The 21,761-nt window shown below is 50.7% G+C and overlaps 2 protein-coding genes across 9 annotated transcripts in view; one reads left to right on the top strand and one right to left on the bottom strand.

The window, feature by feature from the left end:
- Positions 1–13,433, top strand: KIAA1191 (KIAA1191 ortholog). 8 transcript variants are annotated; one of them, XM_075541983.1, is made up of 9 exons: positions 1–228; positions 1,151–1,259; positions 1,571–1,652; positions 3,469–3,647; positions 6,250–6,376; positions 8,397–8,521; positions 11,482–11,588; positions 11,787–11,929; positions 12,038–13,433. In XM_075541983.1, exons 3-9 carry the CDS (start codon positions 1,625–1,627, stop codon positions 12,244–12,246), a joined length of 918 nt encoding a protein of 305 aa, XP_075398098.1. In that variant the 5' UTR covers positions 1–228; positions 1,151–1,259; positions 1,571–1,624; the 3' UTR covers positions 12,247–13,433. The 8 variants fall into 8 exon arrangements, with proteins under 8 accessions (XP_075398098.1, XP_075398099.1, XP_075398096.1 ...); XM_075541984.1 differs by having other exon boundaries at positions 1,564–1,652; XM_075541981.1 differs by having other exon boundaries at positions 1,086–1,259.
- The window catches only part of SIMC1 (SUMO interacting motifs containing 1), an 85,258-nt gene continuing 76,854 nt past the window's right edge, over positions 13,358–21,761 (bottom strand). Inside the window, exon 10 of the mRNA XM_075541980.1 lies at positions 13,358–14,361. Within this exon, the coding sequence (XP_075398095.1) occupies positions 14,102–14,361 (260 nt within the window). The 3' untranslated portion in view covers positions 13,358–14,101. The remainder of the gene's footprint in view (positions 14,362–21,761) is intronic.

The following is a 21,761-nucleotide window of genomic DNA, read 5'->3' as shown; positions in this document are numbered from 1 at the left end:
CACCGGAAGCTTTATTCCGAAGGCCACAGGCAGCTGCCAGAAGGCCAGCGTCCTTGATCTGCGGCTTCGGCCTTCGTTCTGGTCACCGACTCTGCGCCGTCCGCGCCATGGCTTGGGTCCGGACTGCGCCACAGCGTCTCGGGAGACGTGGGTCGTCGGAGCCTCTTTAGTGCAGGAGCTCGGGCCGCAGGGTCCCCCGCGGTGGCGGCGGCGGCGACGGAGGAACAGGTGATTGGTCGGGTCGGGGCCCTCCCTGGGTTCGCCTTTCGCTCAGCTCAGGGGCGCGTGGCCCCTCAACCGAGCTCCCGAGCCCCCTCTATACTGTCTCATCCCTGCCCCGCCTCAGGGCTCAGTCGGACCATCCTTTGCCCCTGTTACGGTCGCTTCTTTCAGATGTTCCCGAGTCCCGGTGCTTCCCCTCCACTCAAAGTGACAGGTTCATTCCGGGGTCCCCGCTCCCCAGCTCACTCCTCCGTGCCCTCGGGTGTGGCCTCGGCCCGTGCCAGGTCGGGGTCGAATCAGCCCTCGTCTTTCGGGATGGGCAGTGGGGTTGCGTCAGACCTGGCCTTTCAAATCCTGGTGGCATTGCTTTGTAGTTTTTGGAGGAGAGCCCTGCGGGGCGGCAAGCTTTGGGGGGCAGGCGGGGCCCAGAGCGGAGGTGCTAGATGTCTAGGCGGGGAATGTGCCGGGACCCCGGCCTAGCTTTGGATCTTGTGAAGCTCTCTAGCTGGTTTGCCCCTTGAGCCCTGATCAGGCTAGAGGGTCAGGGTGGCAAGCTGAAAAACAAACCCCTTGCCTCTGCGCGGGCCTTGTTTTAACTACTTGTAAAGTGGCCACGAAACTGCCTCCTTTTCACAAGGGCCATGGAGAAATCACTTATCTGCCTGGATACTTGGTTTCTCCTTTTAAACCCCGAGTAAATAACAGCTGCTTTTGCGCCAGGTCGTTTTTTGTGTAAAACTGCTGCGAACATTTGTTAGCAGTACTAAATAGATTTACCAGGAGAAGGGTACCCCACCTTTTTCTGGTGGCTGGCTTCCGGTGTGTATTTTGAAATGAAGTGGGTATCCTATGTGTTTTGCAAGGTTGTGAGCGCAGAATGACTGGAGTCTGAAGGGCGGTGCACATGCTAGTTGTTTGTTGTTATCAGAAGCTCTGGATGGACTCTTCCTGGGAAGCTTTGCTAACATGCAGCAGCCGGACCATGTGGCTCATTAACACCTGTCTGTCAGCATAATCGTCACATCATTTCACTGTGGGTAAGGCTACTCACCATGTAGTGTCTTGGTCTTGTCATCTCCTTTGTGTTAAGATCAGCCACAAACGTGGTGGTGAGACTTTGATTTTTATCTTTAGAAACAAACTTTAACCCAAAAAGTGTTTTTTAAAACTCCCTTGGCATGTGTGTTGTCACCCATTGGCTCTTGTGTTGTGTTTCATCTTTGTAAACAAACCATCCAAGAAAAAAACAAAACCAAAAAATCCCACCCCAACAAAACAGCATTGGCGCTATTATTCTTTGGTGTTCACCATAAGAAAAATATTTTTTGTTATTTTTATTAGGTGACAGGGACTCAGCTCTGGAATTCTATATAGAAAAAGCATCTGGATCCCAGTGTTTTCAATGGCTTCGAGACACCCAGAAGTGCCTGGTAAACTTAGTTCTTTTTGATACACTCCTGCTTGCCCTTTCTGCTTTAAGCTAGACAGCAACCACTTGGTCTAAACCACGTTAATGATTACTCTCTGCCACCAGGGGACTATGTAAACTTCACAGGTCATTTCAGTGTTACCTTATTCACTGTCCAGCCAGGATATTTCCTTTAAGGATATAACACATTGATGATTTCCCCACAGGTATCCAGTAAGAAGCCAGAAGGAGTGATGTCGTCCTTGCATTGCACGGCGTTTGTGCCAAAATGATAACATTCAGCATTTTTTTAGTATTTGGGGTGGGGGTGGGATAGAGGGCCAGCTGGGCAGAAGGGCCTCGCCTGGGATAATGGCGAATTGAACTTTGGCCTGAAAATGCTCTCGGCAGCCACATTTAAGGTGCCTGGGGCTGCGCAGGGCAGTCATTCCTGGGCTGGTGAAGTCATTGGTTTCTCCCTGCACTGTCCTCCTGGGAAAGGCAGATGCTTTTCACTTGGATCTTATCCCTCAGTTTCTGTCTGAGTAAAGTCGAGCTGCTAGTGCCCAACTCTCGGGTTTGCTATGAAGAGTGAACATGAAAGATGTGAAACTGAGTTACGGATGAGTGATAACTGCGTTGCACTACCCAGAAACGCTTGGCTTCTCTTAATGAGATTTCTTTCCTAAGAAGCATCCGCTGAATGTATTGTTATTACCAGGAAGACTGTTGGGATGGGAGGAGCCGTGGTGGCGTCGTGGTTAAGTGACTGGCTGCGTTTTGAGCACACCAGCCTCGCCGTGGGGAGAGGACGACAGGGAGGGGTGATGACAGCCTTGGAAACCCTGTGCAGTAGTACTGTGTTTGCTGGGTTGCCACGTGACGGCCGTGGATTATTGGGATGGCTGATGGTTTCTGGATGTCTTGAAGATGTTTGTGTACATTTCCTCTTCCAAATTAGTGGATGGAGAGGTGGATTAATCGGAATCTCTCTTCATCCCCTAAGACGGATTCATCTCTCACATCATCAGTTTGCTTTCTAGTTTGCCTTTCATTGTTGCTGTGTTGACCATAAAGCCTCTGTAACCCTGCAAGGGGGGCGCTCAGCTAGCTGCCTGCACCTGTCACTGTCGTATGGGGCACGTGGAGCCTTGCCTGTAGGCTGGCATTAGATCTGCCTTCCAGTCCCTGCCCCACACCTGCTAGCTGGGTGAGTCCCTTAAGCCCTGCCTCAGTTTCCTGAGCTGGCAAATGGGAAGAAGCTGTGCATAGTGAGAACTAGATATGGAATGCAGAGGAGCACGCAATAATGACTGTGTGTTCTAGTTAAGGCTCACCCTTTGGGTATGCCATGCATCTGAGGACATTTTCATCCTGCCCATCAGTAACCTACCTGGCAGCTACTAATCTGCTTGGTTAGGTCTCCATGGATTTGTTAGTAATTATTTGAAATAGTCATAGTACTGGCACTGCCTGGCTCTCTGGCGGCTTACCCAGCAGGTAGATAAGCGCAGAGCCCTTGGCGGTTCCTTTGGGCTTACTGCCAGACAGGTTGGTGCCTTGGAGAAGGCGCTCACGGAATTGTGGCAACAGGCAAATGCCAAGGGTGACATTTTCATCCATGACATGGTCTGGACGAGGAGGGCCGCAGGGTGAAGGGGAGAATGCGAAGTTGGTGACACGGAGGAAATGGGGGGTGGGGTGGGGGGGGAGGCGGGGGTTGGTTCCAGCACCTTCCTGTGAGTGGATCAGCCATTCCAGATGAACTGGCTCCTAACAAGAGTGTCTGCACTCTTGGAAATTGCTTAGCCTGTCCTGACAGGTGTCTCTGTTCTTAGCTCTTGAGCCTAGTGGGCCTCTAGGCAAGATGTCCCTGCCCATCGGGATGTACCGCCGGGCATTCAGCTATGACGATGCCCTCGAGGACCCTACACCCATGACTCCTCCTCCATCAGACATGGGCAGCATCCCCTGGAAGCCAGTGATTCCAGAGCGCAAGTATCAGCACCTCGCCAAGGTACCTGACCCTCTGACCGCCTTGGGCACGCCCAACCCTTCCTCTACCCCCGCTGCCCCAAAGCCCTCGGTGGCTCCCTGGGAACCAGGCAGCAGCTTCGCACTCCCTGTGTCTGTGTTCTGTTGTGAGGATTGGTGTGCCGTTGTTTTTCTTCTTAACTCAGAGCTGGCATGGGCCAGGGACTTGCCTGGCTCCCCAGTCCCACTGTGTCAAATCCACGCTCCGGAGCCAGGCTCACAAGTTCTGCGTGGCCCAAACCCTTGCCGCCTCTCCTCAGCCCCTCCAGCGATGCAGCCGCGCAGTGCACCTAAGCCTTCTGGGATGCACCACGGGGTCTTTTCTTCTCCAGGCCCTTATTTTGCTCTGTTTCCGTTGCCTGGGACTTTCGGCATCCCCATCCTGCTCCTTCCCCGCCCCTTTCCGCTCCATCTGCCTGGCAACGTGCCTGCCTAGTCAGTCTTAGCACAGGCGTCTCTCTGTGGAGAGTCTCCCTCACCGCCTCTCCTCTGCACACTTCACTCTCCCATAGATCCTGCTGTATCCCTATGGACTCAGCTGTTCTCTGTGGGCTTCTGGAGGACAGCGGCCAGGCTAATGTAGTTAAAAATTTTTTTAAAAATCATTTTATTGGGGGCTCTTACAGCTCTTAGCACAATCCATACATCCATCCATTGTGTCAAGCACATTTGTACATATATTGCCATCATCATTTTCAAAATATTTTGTTTGAGCCCTTGGTATCAGCTCCTCCTTTTATCCTCCCCCTCATGAACCCTTGATAATTTATAAATTATTATTATTTTCGTATCTTACACCAACTGCTGTCTCCCTTCACCCACTTTTTGTTGTTTGTCCCCCTGGTGGGGGGGGTGTTTATATATTGATCACTGATCGTTTTCCCCTTTCTCCCCCCACCCTCTTGGTATTGCTACTCTCATTATTGGTTCTAAGGGGTTTATCTGGCCTGGGTTCCCTGTGTTGTGAGTTCTTATCTGTACCAGTGTATGTGCTCTGGTATAGACAGATATGTAAGGTAGAATTGGGGTCATAATAGTGGTGGGGAGGCTAATTTAGTTTTTTATTTGCAGCCTGACACACGCCTGACATAAACCAGATTGCAAAATGATTAGGGTTAATGATTGACCATTTCCCAAACACCTGTGCTCCTCGTGAGGCCTGTCCCCACCCCCACACCTCCCTAACTGCCCCTGAACCTGCCCTTTTTGTGCGAAGGTTTAGGTGGGTGCCTAGATTCCTACCTACTTGTTGCAGTCTGAGCTGTCTAACCGAGGACTCTACCTCTCTCACGGCTGACTCTCCAGCCACCCCAAGCATACATGAAAGGCTATACTGTTGCCAAGTTCCGATAAGGCTACTTTACCTGCTGCTATGGTTTCGCTGAACTTTGAGCTGGGTTTTAGGGTAGCTCAGGGTCTGCCAGGAAGTCCACAGCAGGCATCTGCTGAAACGGAGCTGGGCATGAAATCCACATGTTAGTGTAACAGCTGTGTCCTCAGGTACAGGACTTCCCCGAACGAGACGGAAATGAGTGACCTCACCCAGATGCTGTAGGGGGACAGTAGGATTAAGGGCTCGGTGCATATGGGTGTGTAGCCGATATTGTGACTCTCGGTTCCCATCTCCACTTTGACTCAATAAGCTGCGCTAGATCCTTCCTTTCTAGTGGCCCTCCCCGCCCCTATTAGAGTAGGGAGCCCCATTCTGGGGGCCTGGCCGATCGCCCGTGGTACATGCTGTTATAAGCTGACCCACTGACTGGTGGGGAGAAACCATACCGTCTACAAGTACAAGAAGTACGAGGAAGAGAGGGCACAGCAAAACCGCTGTGGTGCCCAACTGGGGGTCCCATGGCTGAGAGGCGTAAACCAGCATGGCTCCGGAACCCCGCCCCCAGGACGGATACCCTCACAAGGCAGAGAATGGGCTTCCAGTGTGCTGCCGCCTTGCTCATCCTCAGGTAGCAACCAGCCTGCTAGAAATTCATGGGCTCAGGTGGATGTGACCAAGTAGGTGCACCCCTGGCCAGTCTTGGTCCAGTTTTGAGTTGAGGGATTCATTACAAATATTCCCTGTCTTCTCGTGCCTCTGGAGAACTAGAAGAGAGACAAGCCCATCCTCGTCTCCCGCCGCCTGGCTGCCTATGTGCGGTGTCAGGTGGCTGCTCTCTGCGCTCACTTGAGACAGAAGGCACTCACTAGACAAATCTGAACCCCCCTCTCCCCCGACGGAATTAGAACCACTCAGGTGAGGCCAGCAGGGTCTGTTTAACTGCCCCCCGCCCCCCTGGGATTCCTTCTGCCTGTCAGAGTTGTGAAGCACTGAGCAGCAGATGCTTACATGCTTGGCTTGCCAACCCCAGGCCCGTGGCTCCAGGCCACTGGTTGCCCCGTGGGAGCAGGATGTGGCAATCTGCCTCTGCAAAAGTGCCCAGCCCTGGAAACGTTTTGAAGCTGGGGTCAGTGTCCTTTGCCAACCAGGGGTAAATTGCCTAGCTAACTCGGTAGGGAGGACCGACCCCTTTGTCAGGTGAGGTGGTGACTTCCATCCCTGCTCAAGCGCCTCCTTCACCTCTCTCGGACAGGTGGAGGAAGGAGAGGCCAGTGTACCCTCTGCTGCCATGACCGTGTCATCGGCCACAGACAGCACGGACAAGGCCCCCGTGGTGAAGGCTAAAGCCACCCACATCATCATGAATTCTCTGATCACAAGTAAGCACCCTTCGCTTTCTGAATGGAGTGAGGTTGGGGCGGGGACCGGTGGCAGAGGGCATTCTGCCCACACGCCCCTTTCATCCTCGGTCCTAGCTGTGCCCGTCATAGGAAGAGTCAATAATCTGCTGTCCGTCCGCTTAGCTCCCGAGCCCCCTCAGTGTCCAGGCTCTGTGCCGGTGGAAGTGCTGCTACACATGAAACCTCTGAGGTGGCTTTGTTGACACCATCTTGTTTCCCTACATCTGTCAGCGTCTCCCGGTAACTCCCTTGACCACTGCCACGTTCCCACTTTCTGTAGCGGGGGCTCCCAGCAGCAGCTCGCATGGGAATCCTGGGTCAGGAGTCTGGCCCTGTGTTGGCGGCTGGGGCTCTGCTGCAGAAGGTGACACACCTGGCTTTGTTCTTTTGGGTTTGCTTGCAAGACAGCGCAAACTTGGTCCCCCAGGAAGAGGACCACGCTGGGGGCCTCGCGCACCTTTAGCCTCAAGACTGAGACGGGTGGGCCCTCGGGGACGGCGCTGTGGTTGCTGCACAGTGTCAGTGACGTTGGACGCCGGGGTCGGTTTTTCCCGGCTGGCCCTGGTCCGTGAGAGTGCATCCATCAGGCAGCCGGCCAGCCCTCGACTTCTCCTGCGAGCCCTTAGGGGCAGCACCTGCAGCAGCAGCTACTCTGCGCGCTGACCAGTGGCAGGGAGAAAGCCGCTGTTCTTTGGAGCGCGGGGGAAAAGCCTTCATCAAAAGTGATTTGCCAGCAGCTTCGAGCCCTGCAAACGTGCCAGCCACTCTGCTTCTTCCCGGGCTCGTTCTGTCCTACGCGGCCTTTTTTTTTTTAATTGGGGGCTCTTATAACAATCCATACAGCAGTTGTATCAAACACGTTTGTACATAGGTTGCCATCATCATTTTCAAAACATTTTCTTTCTGTTTGAGCTCCTCGTTTTCCCCGCTCCCTCTCCCACCCTCATGAACCCTTGATAAGTTATAAATGATTATTATTTTTTTATACCTTGCACCGTTCGTGATCTCCCTTCACCCATGTTTCTGTTGTTCATCTCCCCCGGGGTGGGAGGTGGTGGTGGTGGTTATATGTTGCTCATTGCGATTGGATCCCTGTCCACAGGCCCACTGTGGATACAGCCACACTTTGATGATGTTATTGCCTTTACATTTTGAAAAAGAGCTGCATAGTGGTATTGGTGTACCATAATTCATTAAATTCCTTCCTACCTCCTGGACTTTGAGGTGACACCTTGGTCAGCCTGGAGGGTATCCCCATATGGCTTTCTTCCTTAGCTTCTATTCTAATGGAAATTCTTCCTGAGAAGGGGAACGTGAAATTTTCCAGGACTTCTGGTCCACAGCAGTGACTTTGTGTACATGGCAGTGTGGCACGCGGGGTGTCCCCCGAGTGGGCAAACACCCAGCTGTCACTCTGTCTCGTTCTAACGGACTTGGTAGCGAGGAGAAGTAAGGCTGAGTGAACCGTAGGGGAGGGGAGAGTGTGCTGTGCCAGGTACGGGAGAGGCAGCACGAGCCGGAGGCAGTGCTGGCTCAGTTGAGCGTGGCTAGTGCAGGGGAGGCTCCTGTGGCTTGACTCTGATTGGTTCACGGTGCCGTCCGTCCTGAGTGGGGCCTGTTGTCTCTTTGGCACAGGCTTCCCTGTGTGTGAGGAGGGTGGTGAAACGCTCTGGAAACTTTGCCCCTTGGAGGACTTCGATGGCTTCCGAACACCAGCGCCTTCCCCACGCTGCCTTCCTAAATGCACAGGCAGTGCCACCCGCCTCAAGAAGAGGCCGGATGGAGCGTGCAGCTGTCCTTCAGGACACAGAAAGCTCCCTTCTCATTGGAGAACGTGTGACGGGGTCAGAGTGCGCCTGAAGGAAGGCTCTCAGGAACCCGTCTGCTCCAGGGCCGGTCAGAACGGTCTCTTTCTTCCAGGCGAATATCGATGTCTGCGTCTCCTCCCCTTTCTGACGGATCGGGCAACAGGCATGACTGTCGTCTCCTCTGTTTCCAGAACAGACCCAGGAGAGCATCCAGCGCTTTGAGCAACAGGCAGGGCTGCGAGATGCTGGCTACACACCGCACAAGGGCCTCACCACCGAGGAGACCAAGTACCTGCGCGTGGCAGAGGCGCTCCACGTAAGCTTGTGCCTGCTCTTGGACAGCTTGAGGTGTGACCGGGGTCCAGAAGTTACCATTTCAGCTAGCGGGGGCTGTGGGAAGTGGCGAGTTGGGTGAGGAGTTTAGAATTGGTTTAGTCTTACTTGTTGTGAAGAAGGCTTGGAGGGGGGCCCTGTCTGACCTGACTTCCCTGTTGCCACGAGGTCAGACAATGCCTCCATCTTTGCTTCCTGGCTGGGTCCAGCTCTCTGTTGCAGTGGCCACCCAGAACTCAGTACCCACCACTCAGAGGGTTTGATCAGGGCAGTGACTGGGATACCGTCAACAGGATCAGTAAACCCTAAGGACAGTCACGGGTCCACAGCAGTGCCTCTCCTCAGAGAGTAGCCAAGTCCTTTTCTGGTCCTCAGCCCTCAGGCACCTGGTCGCTTGGCCTTTGCAGCTCAGAAAGCTCACGTCTCGTGCTCTCTCGCAGCCCCATAGCCTCGGTGCTGCTTGTTGGCTGAGTCCCACAATCCCTCGGCAGCCCCTAGTGCCTGTGGTCTTGGCACCTGCCACTTCAGACAGTGATCTCCAACGGGCTCCACGCATGGCTCTTCCTATGGCCCTGGGGTTGGTTTCGCTGGGCTCTCAGACATACAGAAATGGCTGTGATGGAACACTGGCTTTCCAGCTTCCCTCTGCTTTGTTAGGGAATCTAGTCTTTGTCATATTTCCCTCAGGGCTCGTGCCCCACAAGCAACCCTGAGGGACAGGGTGGAACTGCCCCGTGGGTTTCCCATACTGGTCCTGTTCCTAGAGGGTTTTGAGCTGCAGACCTTGTGGTTAGAAGCTCGGCTCACAGCCAGTGTGTCACCCGGACCCCTTTCATCAGACCACGTGCCTCGGGAGGGCATTTAAGACACCCCTTCTACTAAGGTGGAGACTTAGTCCCACCTTAATCCTACCAGCATATTAAGTCTGCTAGCGTAACAGATTTATGCTCTGTCCCCCGCACCCCCCCACCCCCCATGGAATTACAGCCAGAGGCATCTCGCTGCCGTCAAGTCCAGGCGGACACATAGCAACCCCTGTGGGTTTCCCAGACAGTAAGTGTTCCTGGGAGTGGAAAGCGCAGCCTGTCTCCTGTGGAGCTTGCTGGCCATTCTGACCGCAGCCAACCTGTAGGTGCTACACCACCAGGGCTCCTCGCTGTAGCCCAGAGGCTAGACTTGGTAATAAGTCCTATAAAGCATTCGAGTAGAAAGGCTGTGTTGAGAGCCAGCACCTGGCCTATTGCACACTTCCCAGCCACGGGCGCTGGAGTTCTGCTTCATCGGTCAGTAGGGGCAGCTTATCGCATGAGAGTTTGAGGCCACATATGTGATATGTAGGACCACTTCCTGAACCATGAAGTAGATGTGGGTGACTGACTATGCATCAGTGGTCAGCTCTGAGGGCGAGAGATCCCGAAGTCTCAACAGAGATAAAGCAGGTTCCGCTGGGAAGGAACAGCGTGCTCTGTGTGTGTTTTTAAAGCAAACATGAAAGTACAGTGGTTTTACTTTCTAAAATTGGAAGGAAGAATGGCTTTTGCGTTAATGCGGACCAAATATCTGAATTGATAAAAGAGCTTCAGGCGCATTTCCTTCAGGGGATACCACTTAGGAATAGCAAGTGCTTCACGATTCACAAAGTGCTTGCATTCACTTAACGTCTGCTTTAACCCTTTGGGGCGAGGTACTTTGTAAGTGGAGAGGAGTCCCAAGGCCATGTAGGTAACCAGTCACAATGTCGACTCAACAAGTCCTGCGATGCTCTACTTGTCCCCCCTCCTCCACCCAACTCTAAGCGTCTGAGGGCGCTGACAAGGAGGGCAGAGGCAGATGGTGAAGGGTCACGCATACCAGCAGGAAGCTAGGCAGGCTTTGTGGGGTGTGGGCGTGTCGTGCTTGGGGGAGTAAGGCCCCGTGGGCATGAGAAGGGCCCTGTGGCAGGAGAAAGTCATGCAGTGTGAGGAGAAGCTGTGACCCTGTGACCCAGACACTTTGTACTGTGTAAGGAGCATCCCCGGTGATTCTGTAGGCAGGGAGCTGAAACACCATCGCTCTGTGTGTGTGTGTGTCGGGGGGGGGGTGGGCAGGGATAGGCCAGCCCCCCAAGAAGACAAGGAGCACTTCTGGGGTTGGACACTCCAGAGAACTCTGCAGCATGGGGGTTGGGATCCATCCAGGGAGCAGTTCCTCTGGTTCCACAGTCAGAGTGACTTTGGTTGACTCACTTTCTGAGGCCTGGCCACGGGCAGAGCGGGAGCATGGCGGAGAGGCTAGACGTGAGTCACTAACTCGTGTGACGACTTGTTGCTCAAGTCAATTGACGTGTCGGGTGGAGAAACTCACACTGCTAATTGGCTTGGCTGTGGCGCTCTAGAGAAGCAGTGGGGTGGGCACAACCCTCTGGCCCCAGGGCACCTTGAACTGGAGTGGAGCGGTGTCCCCTCCCTCGAGACTGCCCCCGGCTCAGGGGAAGGGGCAGGATGGACTGTGAAGGGGAGGGCAAGGGCAGTCTCTCCGGTAAGAGCTTGTCATTGGAGAAGGACAAGCTGGCTCTACAGGGCCGAGGGAGGGACAGAGGGACGGAATTATACATGGTAGGAGCGCAGAGGTCAAGGCCCCACGAAAAAATGACCCACTAGGGTGGAGTTCTGAGCCTCCATGCCCTGGCTGCATGAATGAATGTGGGAAAGTCATGTTCTTTGAAAGTACAAGCTTTTGCGTAGAGTTTCAGGACAGACGTTGGAGATGTGTCGTAGAATGGATGCATGTTTAAAAGATGGAGTCTTGCCCACTGTGGCAGCAACAAAAGACTCCGCTGCTATGTCATCCAAAAGGGTTCCGCCTGTGAACCAGATGGTTGATGCCCAAGCTTAGCTCTTCCGTAGCTCCCTGGGACCGGTCCTGATGTTCACACGCTCTCCCCCTCCTTACCCGTGCGGACAGACACTAAAGCAGCAGAGCGGAGAGAACACAAAGGAAGAGAAGCAGCCTGCGTCCACCCAGTCCACCCCTAGCAGCACCCCGCACTCTTCCCCCAAGCAGAAATCCAGGTGAGCCTCCCTGGAGCCCAGCACAGCCTTAGCGGAGTCGGGGAGGGAGTGGGGTGGCGTCAGGGTAGCCAGCTGCTTGGGGAGCGGACTGGACCTGCGGCTTTGAGCGAAGGGACTTCAGGCGTGAGACTTTTCTGGAGGCACAGGAAGAGGATGTACAGGGATACAGGGATATGTTTGTTCTCTTCTCTCTTCCAGGGGCTGGTTCACTTCTGGTCCTCCCACCACCTTTCCTGGCCCCAATTCTAGCATCATGGATTCTGGAAGTGGGGATAGGGACAGGAACCCATTGGATAAGTGGAGCTTCTTTGGGCCGAGACCCCTCCAGAAGTCTGATTCAGGTAAGGCAGCTCCTTCCCGAGAGAAAGCACAGGCCAGGCAGCTTGCCATGTTCTCTTTGGGACCCCACCTGCCAATTCTGAACTTGGTTCTCTGCTCTACTTCTGTAGGAGGTTTTGCCACCCAGACCTACCGCGGTGCCCAGAAGCCCTCTCCAATGGAACTGATCCGTGTGCAGGCCACCCGCATGGCTGAGGACCCAGCGGCCTTCCGGCCTCCCACCATGGATGCCCCAGAGATAGACAAGAAGAAGCCAGCGCCCCGGACCCACAATCTCAAACCTCGTGACTTGAATGTGCTCACTCCCACTGGGTTCTAGAGCGCTTTCTGTCCTAGGGACTCTGCATCGAGTCTGCCAGGCCCCGCTTTACCTGACTCTGACATAGGAAAGGTATATTTAAAAAAAATAAACAGGCTAGAGCTAGAGATTTCATTGGCTTTGGGGAAACATGTGCACAGCTCCACCTTACCGTGTGGAGGAAGCCCTGTTCCACTGCTTTAACACAGCTCAGTCATCTCAGTAGAGCTCTGTGGGAGACCTCATGGCCTATTTTTGTATCATGTCCTCAGACAGAGAGAGCTTTTATCATGACTTCCTCAGTAAATGATCCTGCTGTGTCCAAACCCAGGTTTCCTAAGTCCTTGATCACTTGCAAGGTGAGCACTGACAAATCATGGAGTGGGCGTGCTCACTGACCAGTTCCAACCACTTGGGCCCTTCTGAACTGCAGACACTGGACTGGGACTCTGTGCTGGCTTGGTTGCTTAGGAGGACTAAGACCTGTTTTGAGATCTGGGTACAATAAGCAACCAGCCCTGTGCTGAAAGTGGCCTCTCCTTGCCTTCTTGTAGCCTGAGGGATCACTTTGCCACAAGCCCGTTCTTCCCTAGTCCTTTTGGGGCCAGTGCTGCTGGCGGGGTGCTCCTCTGTGTCACACACGGCAGGCACTGGTCTTGCACACCCTTTCGTGCACTTTACTGTAATGCCAGTTTGCTCACAGGACTCTGTAAGGGAGATACTTTAGCGTATTGCTGTAACCTGGACATTGTCTTTTGAAGTGTAGAAGCTGACTACTACAGCTAGACGATAGCCCGAGGGTCAGGTGAAATGACCGTCACCTTGATTTTCCTTGTTCAGCCTAGGGCTGCTGGAAACTGTCCCCCTGCCCCCCTTACCTGAGATCACAGGGGAAAGTACAATTTTCAGAAGCAAGGGTGCCCCCGCAGAGTGCGCCTCATGCCTTTGTACAAATACCCAACTTACCGGGGGGAGGACATTGGCGAGCTGCCTTCTGACCGCTCTTCCTCGGTACATGTCCAGTCCCTCCTGAGTTCACTCTCAGATTCCCGCTGATCTTGGTGTGGATATTGCCTAGGTAAGAAACTAGCTGACCTTTCCATAGAGAGACCCTGGAGTCTAGAATGACCAGAACAATTAATTTATTTGTGTCTTGCTTGTATCTCTTGTTTTGACAATAAAAGTCCTGACTGCTTTCTCAAACGGAAGTGGACAGACAAGGTGTCATTTTCTCGGTCCCGTGGAGAAGAGCTGCTCCAGTCTACCTGTTTCCTCGTCATGCACCCTGAGCTTGGTAAACCTGGTCTTCCGAAAAACCATGGCCTTTTCATTGCAGCCTTGTCACATCGACTTCGTTGGAACCGTTCTAATCTTGTGGTTTCTCCCACCTTCGTGACATTAGACGGTAATAGGCTGACTACAGAGTCCAATGCCTCGGTCGCATGATGGGCCCCCAGCAGAAGAGGTGCGTCTTCACCAGGGCAACAGCGACTCGCTGGCGTTCTCAGCACAGCAGGGTGCCCGTACCCCGAGTGACACACAGCAGCGATGCCTAGAAGTTGTTGAGCAGAGGGCTTCTTTTCCCTTCACAGCTTGGATGGAAATGTGTAACACATAGTGCTTATAATATTCCCGGTTTAAAAAAGTATAGATAAATAATTTATTAAAAAAATACATATATACACCTTGTGTATTTAAGCCATATCCGAGAGCAGGCTAAAGTAGGATTATCAAAAGAAGATAATTTCTAAAGTTAGAAAGTTATTAAAACCTACAGATAAATAATATAGGCTTGGTCCTGTAAGATCTTCTGAACCACGTCACCATGCGTTTGGAGAGCTCAGGAAGTATTCTGTGCAGAGTGCCCCGAGGGACCTCAGGGGCTGCTGCAGTTCTTTGGAGCGGGCTCCTCGGGGTTCAGGCCCGCAGCGTAGAAGAGCAGGAGCTTCAACAGGTGCACTTTGTCTTGGAGCTGCGGGACCAGCGGCTCCCCCAGCATCTGGGCCAGCCGGCCCCGGAAGGCGTCAATCTGCTTCTCCACGTCCACCACCGTGATGTCATCTCCTTGCTGGGGCTTGGGCTTAATCCTTTTGATGATTAGGTCTTTTCGATCGATCACTGAACTCCGTAAGTGCTCTGCAAGAGGGAAAAAGTCAGCCGTATTGACGTGACATGCTTTCCACCCACACTTACGAAGGTGAAATGCACGTTCAGTAGCTAGGGGCCTGGTAAAGATGTTGGCCAGCTACTGCAGGACAAGCCCAGGGACATCCGAGCGCCCACAGTGACTTCAGTCCAAAGGGCGCTAGGTTCTTACCCTTTCTGGTCCTCAGGTTGTACTTACTAAAAATGAAAACCTTCATCTGCTGTAGCCCTTCCCCCGTTGGTGTTTTAAACACGGAACCTAGCCCTGGTGGTGCAGTGGGTGCGAGTGAGGTTGACAGTTTGAAACCACTAGCAGCTCCTCAGGCTTTCTAGCCCCTAAAGAGTTAGAGTGTCAAGAAACACCACGGACAGCTCCGCCCTGTCCTGGAGGATGTATCAGCTCCGTGGCAGTGAGTTTTTAGTTTGAGTTATACAAGTATCAAACTTTTTCCACTTAGTAGAATCACTGAGTATCAAACCCACAAAGAACTCAAACTCACTGCCATCAGATTAATTCAGACTCACGCTGTTAGGTGCCGTCAACTCCGTTTCAACCCTCATGGCCCATGCACAGCAGGATGAGATAACACCCGCGCCGAGCCCCTCTCACTGCTCCCTGCAGCCTTCTGGGGCCTTCTTTTTTTCTGGCTCTCTTAATCCGAGCGCCCTGGAGGATTACGGTAAAACTAGCCCTGTGGGTTTCGGAGGCTCATTAATTACAGGAGTAGAAGGTGGCAGCGTTCTCCCATGGAGCAGCTGATGGCTTTAAACTTAAAAGAGTCGGAATTGATAACAGAACAACACTAAGATATTAAATTTAATAAGGTTTTTGTGGTTTTTGGTTTATTTTACAAATTTTGGAACCACTTTGTGTTACAGGACAGACCAAATGAATAAATACCATGTTTTAGGGAACAAGGATTTTCACTGTGAAAGGAGATTCAGGTAGAATGAAGGAGAGGAAGAATTCGGTAATACTAGATTTGAAATCAAGGAAACAATGTTATATAATCAGTATTATATAAACAGTATACTAGAATCATGATTGATAATTGAGTAAACAGTATTATGCAGTATACATATGGTCATATATATGCAGTTGCAATGAGTCAACTCGATGGCAGTGAGATTGCATGTATGTACACATACGTGTATATATATTAGAATGTCTTAAATAATGTGCTACCTCTGTTGCAAGGACATTACTAGGTGGACCTCTGTTACACAAGAAAGTGAAAATGGTTAAACTCGGCTAGGGGTATGTACACATGTGCTTGATGTAATTGATGTATGGATTGTATAAGAACTATAAGAGACCCCCCCAAAATGATTCATTCATTAAAAAAAAATTTATAGGGACATGTCCAAAGGACATTGGAGCCAGGTGCTGTCGGCCATTTTGGACAACTTGATCATTGAAAATAATGCTGCGCATATGTAACAGTTAATCTTTAAAGTCCTAAGGGTAGAGGCAGGAATGGAAGAAGGGAAAGGCTCTTTCTCCAGAAGGTGCTTAATTAATACATATAGAAATGTATAACTAGAAAGTCAGATTTTAGGAGGGTGGAGGACAGAGGGAATAAAGAGGAACTGGTACCAAGGGCTCAAGTAGAAAGAAAATGTTTTGAAAATCATGATGGCAACATATGTATAAATGTGCTTGATACAATGGATGTATTTATAGATTTACAAATCATTTTATTGGGGCCTCTTCCTGTAAGAGCTGTAAGAACCCCTAATAAAATGATTTATTTTAAAAAGTCACATTTTATATCCTACTAATATAATAAGTGATTTAGGCAAGAACCATCAATAATAAGGCCCTAAAGCCCGTGGGTGAAAGGCTGAGTAAGATAGTCCCGGTGGCAGAGTTTACCTTCTGGATGACTTATGAGTAACTAAGGGAAGGGTAACTCGGCAGGGGGGAAATTTAAGTTTGGAGAAATGCTCAAACTTACGTCACCAATAATGGGACCAAACTGACATTTTTTCTTCTTGATTGCACTGGGAGGGAGGGCATCTTGTGGATCTGGTCACATTAAGGGACATTCTGCAAAAGGACTGGCTGGGCCTGGACTCACAAAAGTCAGTATCATGACAGTTAAGGAACTGCCAAACTCATGGCCACCCAGTCGATTTCAACTTACAGCAACCTACAGGACAGGGCAGAGCACCCCTGTGAGTTTCCTAGACTTTACCTCGTCTAAAAAATGCTAACGAATCATTTTATTGGGGGCTCTTACAGTTCTTCTAACAACCCATACGTCCTCTGTGTCAAGCACATTTGTACAATTGTTGCCATCATCCTTTTCAAAACATGTTTTTTCTATCTGAGCCCTTGGTATCAGCTCCTCGTTTTTATTTTCTTCCCTTCCCTACCCTCCCAATTGCACTTCTTTTTGGGAGTAGAAAGCCTTTCTCCCAAGGAGTGGCTGGTGGTTTCAAACTGCTGGCCTTTCAGTTAGCCCAGCGTGTAACCGCTGCAAAATTCAAACAGCACGGGAGATACTTGACTGCATGCTTGCTCTAAACACAACCAATCACTTATAAAGGTTGTTATCTGTTGGAATAGTGGCAGGAAGGAAAATGTCTAAAGAATCTTCTTAGGCGACACCTGCTACAGTAATTATGCACGGAGATGATAATGATAAACTCCTCTCATCTGGTATGTGAGAACACCCCGTTTGCAGAAGGCTATGGATGACAGTGGGCTACAAATCCATTTGCAGAGACCTACAAGGGTTTAGTTTCCATTGAACTCTTTTTGACCAGGGATGTGAATAGTCGTTCCTTTAAGCAAGAGTGAGGGGCTTGGCCTAATCCCACTACGTGAACAGCCCCCCACCCTCCCCGCAGAAGAATTCACGTCAGAGCACAGCACTGAAGCTACAGCTCAGGGAGAGGGACATGTCTGATCAGAGCACCCAGGAGCCAATGAAGGGAGAGGAAGAGAGAGTGGAGCACATCCTGGCCCACCAAGCCCTGAGGATGATATTCCCACACAGAGCAGCTAAAGCACAGAGAGGACCATAGGGCCGCCCCACTATGAGACACGACATCCCTCACTGACCCATAGCACTAGGTGGGACAGCACTGGAGATTGCACCTGATGTGACCCCACCACACTGAGGTGAAACACTAAGGGTGTGCAACAGAACAGCAAGGGGAACAGAGCAACAAAGTCCTGAGAGAATACCAAAAATAGACTTTGGGGCCAGGGTGTGGCACCCCATCAGACTCAATCGGAAAAGACTCCTAAAGAGCAACAAACAGACCTTGAACTATTTATAGGCTTTTCTTTTTGTTTTGTTTGGTTTTGCTCTATCTTGTTTTTTTGTGTGCATAGTAGTCTCTCTGCAGGTCTATCTAGCTAAGATAGACAGGATAAACAATCTGGAGAAGAAAACAGTGGGACAGACAGTTGGGGGGGGCATGGGAGAAGGGGAGGAGGAGGAAAGGAAGTGGTGTTAACAAACCCAGGAACAAGGGAACAACAAGTGATCTAAAATAGATGGTGAGGAGGGTGCTGGAGGCCTTATGGGTTTGATCAAGGGCAAGGTAACCAAGAGGAATTACTGAAACCCTAATGAAGGTTGAGCATGATAGTGGGACAAGAGGAAAGTAAAAGGAAATAGAGGGAAGAACTAGGAGTCAAAGGGCATTTATAGAGGTCTAAAGGCATGTACATATGTAACTATATTTATATATGATGATGGGAAAATAGACCTATGTGCATAGATTTATACGTTTAGTCTTAAGGGTGCAGATGGACATTGGGCCTCCACGCAAGCACTCCCTCAACGCAAGAACACTTTGTTTTATTAAACTGGTGTTCCATGATGCTCACCTTCTGGACACAATCGCTGAATACCAAGTGGGTGCATAAACAAAAGTGGTGAAGAAAGCTGATGGTTTGCGGCTATCAAAAGATATAGCATCTGGGGTCTTAAAGGCTTAAAGATAAACAAGTGGCCATCTAGCTGAGAAGCAACAAAACCCACATGGAAGAAGCACACCAGCCTGTGTGATCAGGAGGTGTTGATAGGATCAGGTATCAGGCAACAAAGACCCAGAACAAAAAAACTTATCGTTGTGAATGAGGGGGAGTGTGGGATGAGACCCAAAGCCCATCTGTAGCAACTGCACATCCCCTTACAGAAGGGAAGAGACGAGCCCGTCAGCGTGCAGCACAGCACCAATGAAACACACAACTTTCCTCTAGCTCTTTAATGCTTCCTCCCCCACTATCATGATCCTAGTTCTACCTTATGAATCCAGTTGGACCAAAGGATGTACACTGATACAGATCAGAGCTGGAAACACAGGGAATCCAGGACAGATAAACCCCTCAGGACCAATTACAAGATTAGAGATACCAGGAGGGGAAGGGGAAGGGGAAGGTAGGGTAGAGAAGGGAAACCGATCACAATGATCTACATATAACCCCCTCCCTGGGGAACGGACAACAGAAAAGTGGGTGAAGGGAGACATCGGACAGTGTAAGACATGGAAAAAAAAGATTTATAAATTTTCAAGGGTTAGTGAGGGTGGGAGAGGGAGGGGGAAAGACACTTTTGAGAAAGACACTTTTGAGAATGACGATGGCAATAATTGTACAAATGTGCTTGACATAATGAATGTATGTATGGATTATGATAAGAGTTGTACGAGACCCCAATAAAATAATTTATATTAAAAAAAAAGCGAATTGGAAGGCCACTTTGAGGCTTTCTACTCTCGTAGAGATTTATGCTCTGGCAAGCCTGCAGGGCAGCTCTATTCTGCTGCCCCGGGTCGTAAGGAGTCAGCAGTGACTTCACGGCAGTGAGTGAGCGTGTACCCTGAGACACTGGTTCAACCACAGCACAGCAAGTGCACAAAGATAAGGGAAATAGGGCAGATATAGGATAAGGGAAATAGGGCAGAATGATAACTGGTGATTAACTGGCAGAATGATAGCAAGGTGCATATAGGTGTGGTATTTTTTCAACTTTTCTGCAGGTTTAAAAATGACAAAGGAGCTATAAAAGTATCTCATCCCAAAGCCACAGGCCAGTCCCAACAGGAAGGTGTAGAAGTGTGCAGATCCAGGCTGCGTACAGGGTGCAGAGAGAAGGCCCGCACAGGGCAACTCCCAGTGCATGGGAGTAGAGCATCATTTATAAAGTGGGTGTAATGACACCTTCATGGACTGCATTAAAATTGAACTCCAGGTATCTGAAAGTTCAGACGCTAGAACAAACTTACATTGAATAGTATTAGAGCGTAAGTTCTGAGCACCTTGTTTGCAGAAGGCTATGGATGACAGTGAAAATCCAAAATCCACTTTCAGAGTCCCCACCAGGATTAGGCCTCCACAGAGTTCCTTCTGATTATTGACAAGTCTTATCTTCAGGCAGTGTGTTAGAAAGTCGACACACTCCCTGTCCAGCCAGCCCAGGGAAGGGTAGTCTCCCTTTGGGTCGAGTCTCAGTGAGTCCTTGGCTGATCGAGATCATTGAACCTGGGGGGTGTGCATCACAGAGCCACGAGTCATGCCCTCTCAGCCAAACCCTGCCTGCCTCGTACACACTTCCAACATTGACGTCTGTGTCCCAGTCAGGGCTCTGGGTCTGGTCCGACAGTCCCACCTGTCACTAAGATGTGCTGATCATGCTTCCGTAACAGCTTCTTTTGCTCTCCTTTGTTGTTTCTGAAGCTCTTGCTCCAGCCAACCTGTGCACGCCATTATGACCTCATGCTAATGGGCTCCCTCATCCGGATGATGGGTCTTTTCCTGTTTAAGGTGTAATGAATGTTCTCCTTAAATTATACTTGAGATTTGGGGTCTCTTTTGTACCCTAAAACATCCGGCAGTACACTCTTCTTAATATGATTAACCATTGAACTGTATATATGAATTATTGAACTGTATGGCATGTGAGTTATATGTCAATTAACATGTCAACAACAACAACAAAACCATCAGATAACTTTTCATATGAAGTCCCTCTGAATTGGAAACAATGGATCTAGTTGTGATCTCATTTAAAAACAAAGTATAACCACTGATAGAGTGACCAAAGTCTGGAAACAGGGAACAAAGCTGCCCTGAGAGGAAACTGTAGGTCCTTTCAACATACAACAATAAAAATGTATAGTGAGTACCCTCTAGATGTCTGGCACCAAGCAAGACTCTCTGAGGAGACTGCGGAGAGTAAGAGTCTTAGGCCCAGGCCTTGTGCAGCTGACATTCCAATGGCCAGAGGAATGGTGGTAGGTCAAAAAATAATGAGAGCTTGTGGTGAGTTCAATGAAAGAAATGACAAACCAGGTGAGAGTCGGGGAGGGGAGAGGGGCAGCCTCACTCCACAGCCAGGAAAGGCCTATGAGCGGAGTCCTGGAGGACGAGCAGGAGGCAACCAGGTGAAAGTGCGGAGATAGAACAGCTGGTTTGAAAACCCAGAGGGGAGTTAGATAAAGGGGGAAGGCCGGCTGGGCCCCCTAGCAAAGACTTTAGCCTAGGTGTAGTCTCAGGAGGAGTGTCAGCAGGACATTTACAGAAGCCCTAGTGGTGTAGTGGGCTATACACTGAGCTACTAACCACAAGGTCAGCAGTTCAAATCTACCAGCCATACTGAGGGAGAGAGAAGAGGCTATCTACTCCCTTAAAGATTTAAGTCAAGGACCCTCAAGCGGGGTGTTGCACCCTGTCTTACAGGGTCATTATGATTAAGGATGGAAGGCAGTGAGTTACTGGGAGTAGCTTTTTTTTTTAAGTTAGTTTTACTGTAAGAGAATGGTTCTAGGGGAACCAGAGCCTTGCTCTTCTTATACAGCACATGTTTTAAAAGGAAAAACAACATAGACAGCAAAGGAAAGGTTGGCCAAATAGGTCCGAATAGGAGCATCCTGGGACGGGGTGGCAGGAGGAACTCGGCGTTCATGGGAATGCTGCCGGTGGTTTCAGGCCTCAGTGCCGCAGGATCCATGTCAGCACTGTCCAGGAGGAGGGCGCCTCGGCTGGTGGGCTTCAGTCATTTGGGTCCAGTTGGCTCGGCCTTGCATTCCATGCTTCAGTAAGGACAGCGGCGCTTCTTCGGGGGCGGTTGTGATTATTATATGAAGTGATTTATGTCAAGGGTCATTCAGCACTGAGTCTGCCCCTAAATATTCTGGCTCTGGCCGATATTACCGTCACCATTAGTTTCTGGATCAATGCTTATTTTAAGTATTTTAATATCATTTTATTGTCACCGACACTATAGGAATCTCCAACCTAAATGTCAAAGTGAACTCCCCACTGTCCCGGCAGGTCCCTTCCTTCTCCACTGAGCGATGGCAGCGCCCTGCGAGTCCGCCTTGGGACTCAGGCCTTCAAACCGCTCGGTTCCACCCACGGCCCTCCCTGG

Source organism: Tenrec ecaudatus, chromosome 2, assembly GCF_050624435.1.
Source record: "Tenrec ecaudatus isolate mTenEca1 chromosome 2, mTenEca1.hap1, whole genome shotgun sequence".
Classification (NCBI taxonomy): Eukaryota; Metazoa; Chordata; class Mammalia; order Afrosoricida; family Tenrecidae; genus Tenrec; species Tenrec ecaudatus.
The sequence above is the reverse complement of the archived record's forward strand: the minus strand, read 5'-3'. Positions and strand labels throughout refer to the sequence as shown.

Excerpts from the sequence above, each read along its gene's own strand:
- KIAA1191 (XM_075541986.1), top strand. The coding sequence starts at position 1,625 with ATGGCTTCGAGACACCCAGAAGTGCCTG. Across the intron at positions 6,377-8,396 it reads CATGAATTCTCTGATCACAA|AACAGACCCAGGAGAGCATC; the intron begins GTAAGCACCCTT and ends CTCTGTTTCCAG. Across the intron at positions 11,930-12,037 it reads CCTCCAGAAGTCTGATTCAG|GAGGTTTTGCCACCCAGACC; the intron begins GTAAGGCAGCTC and ends CTACTTCTGTAG.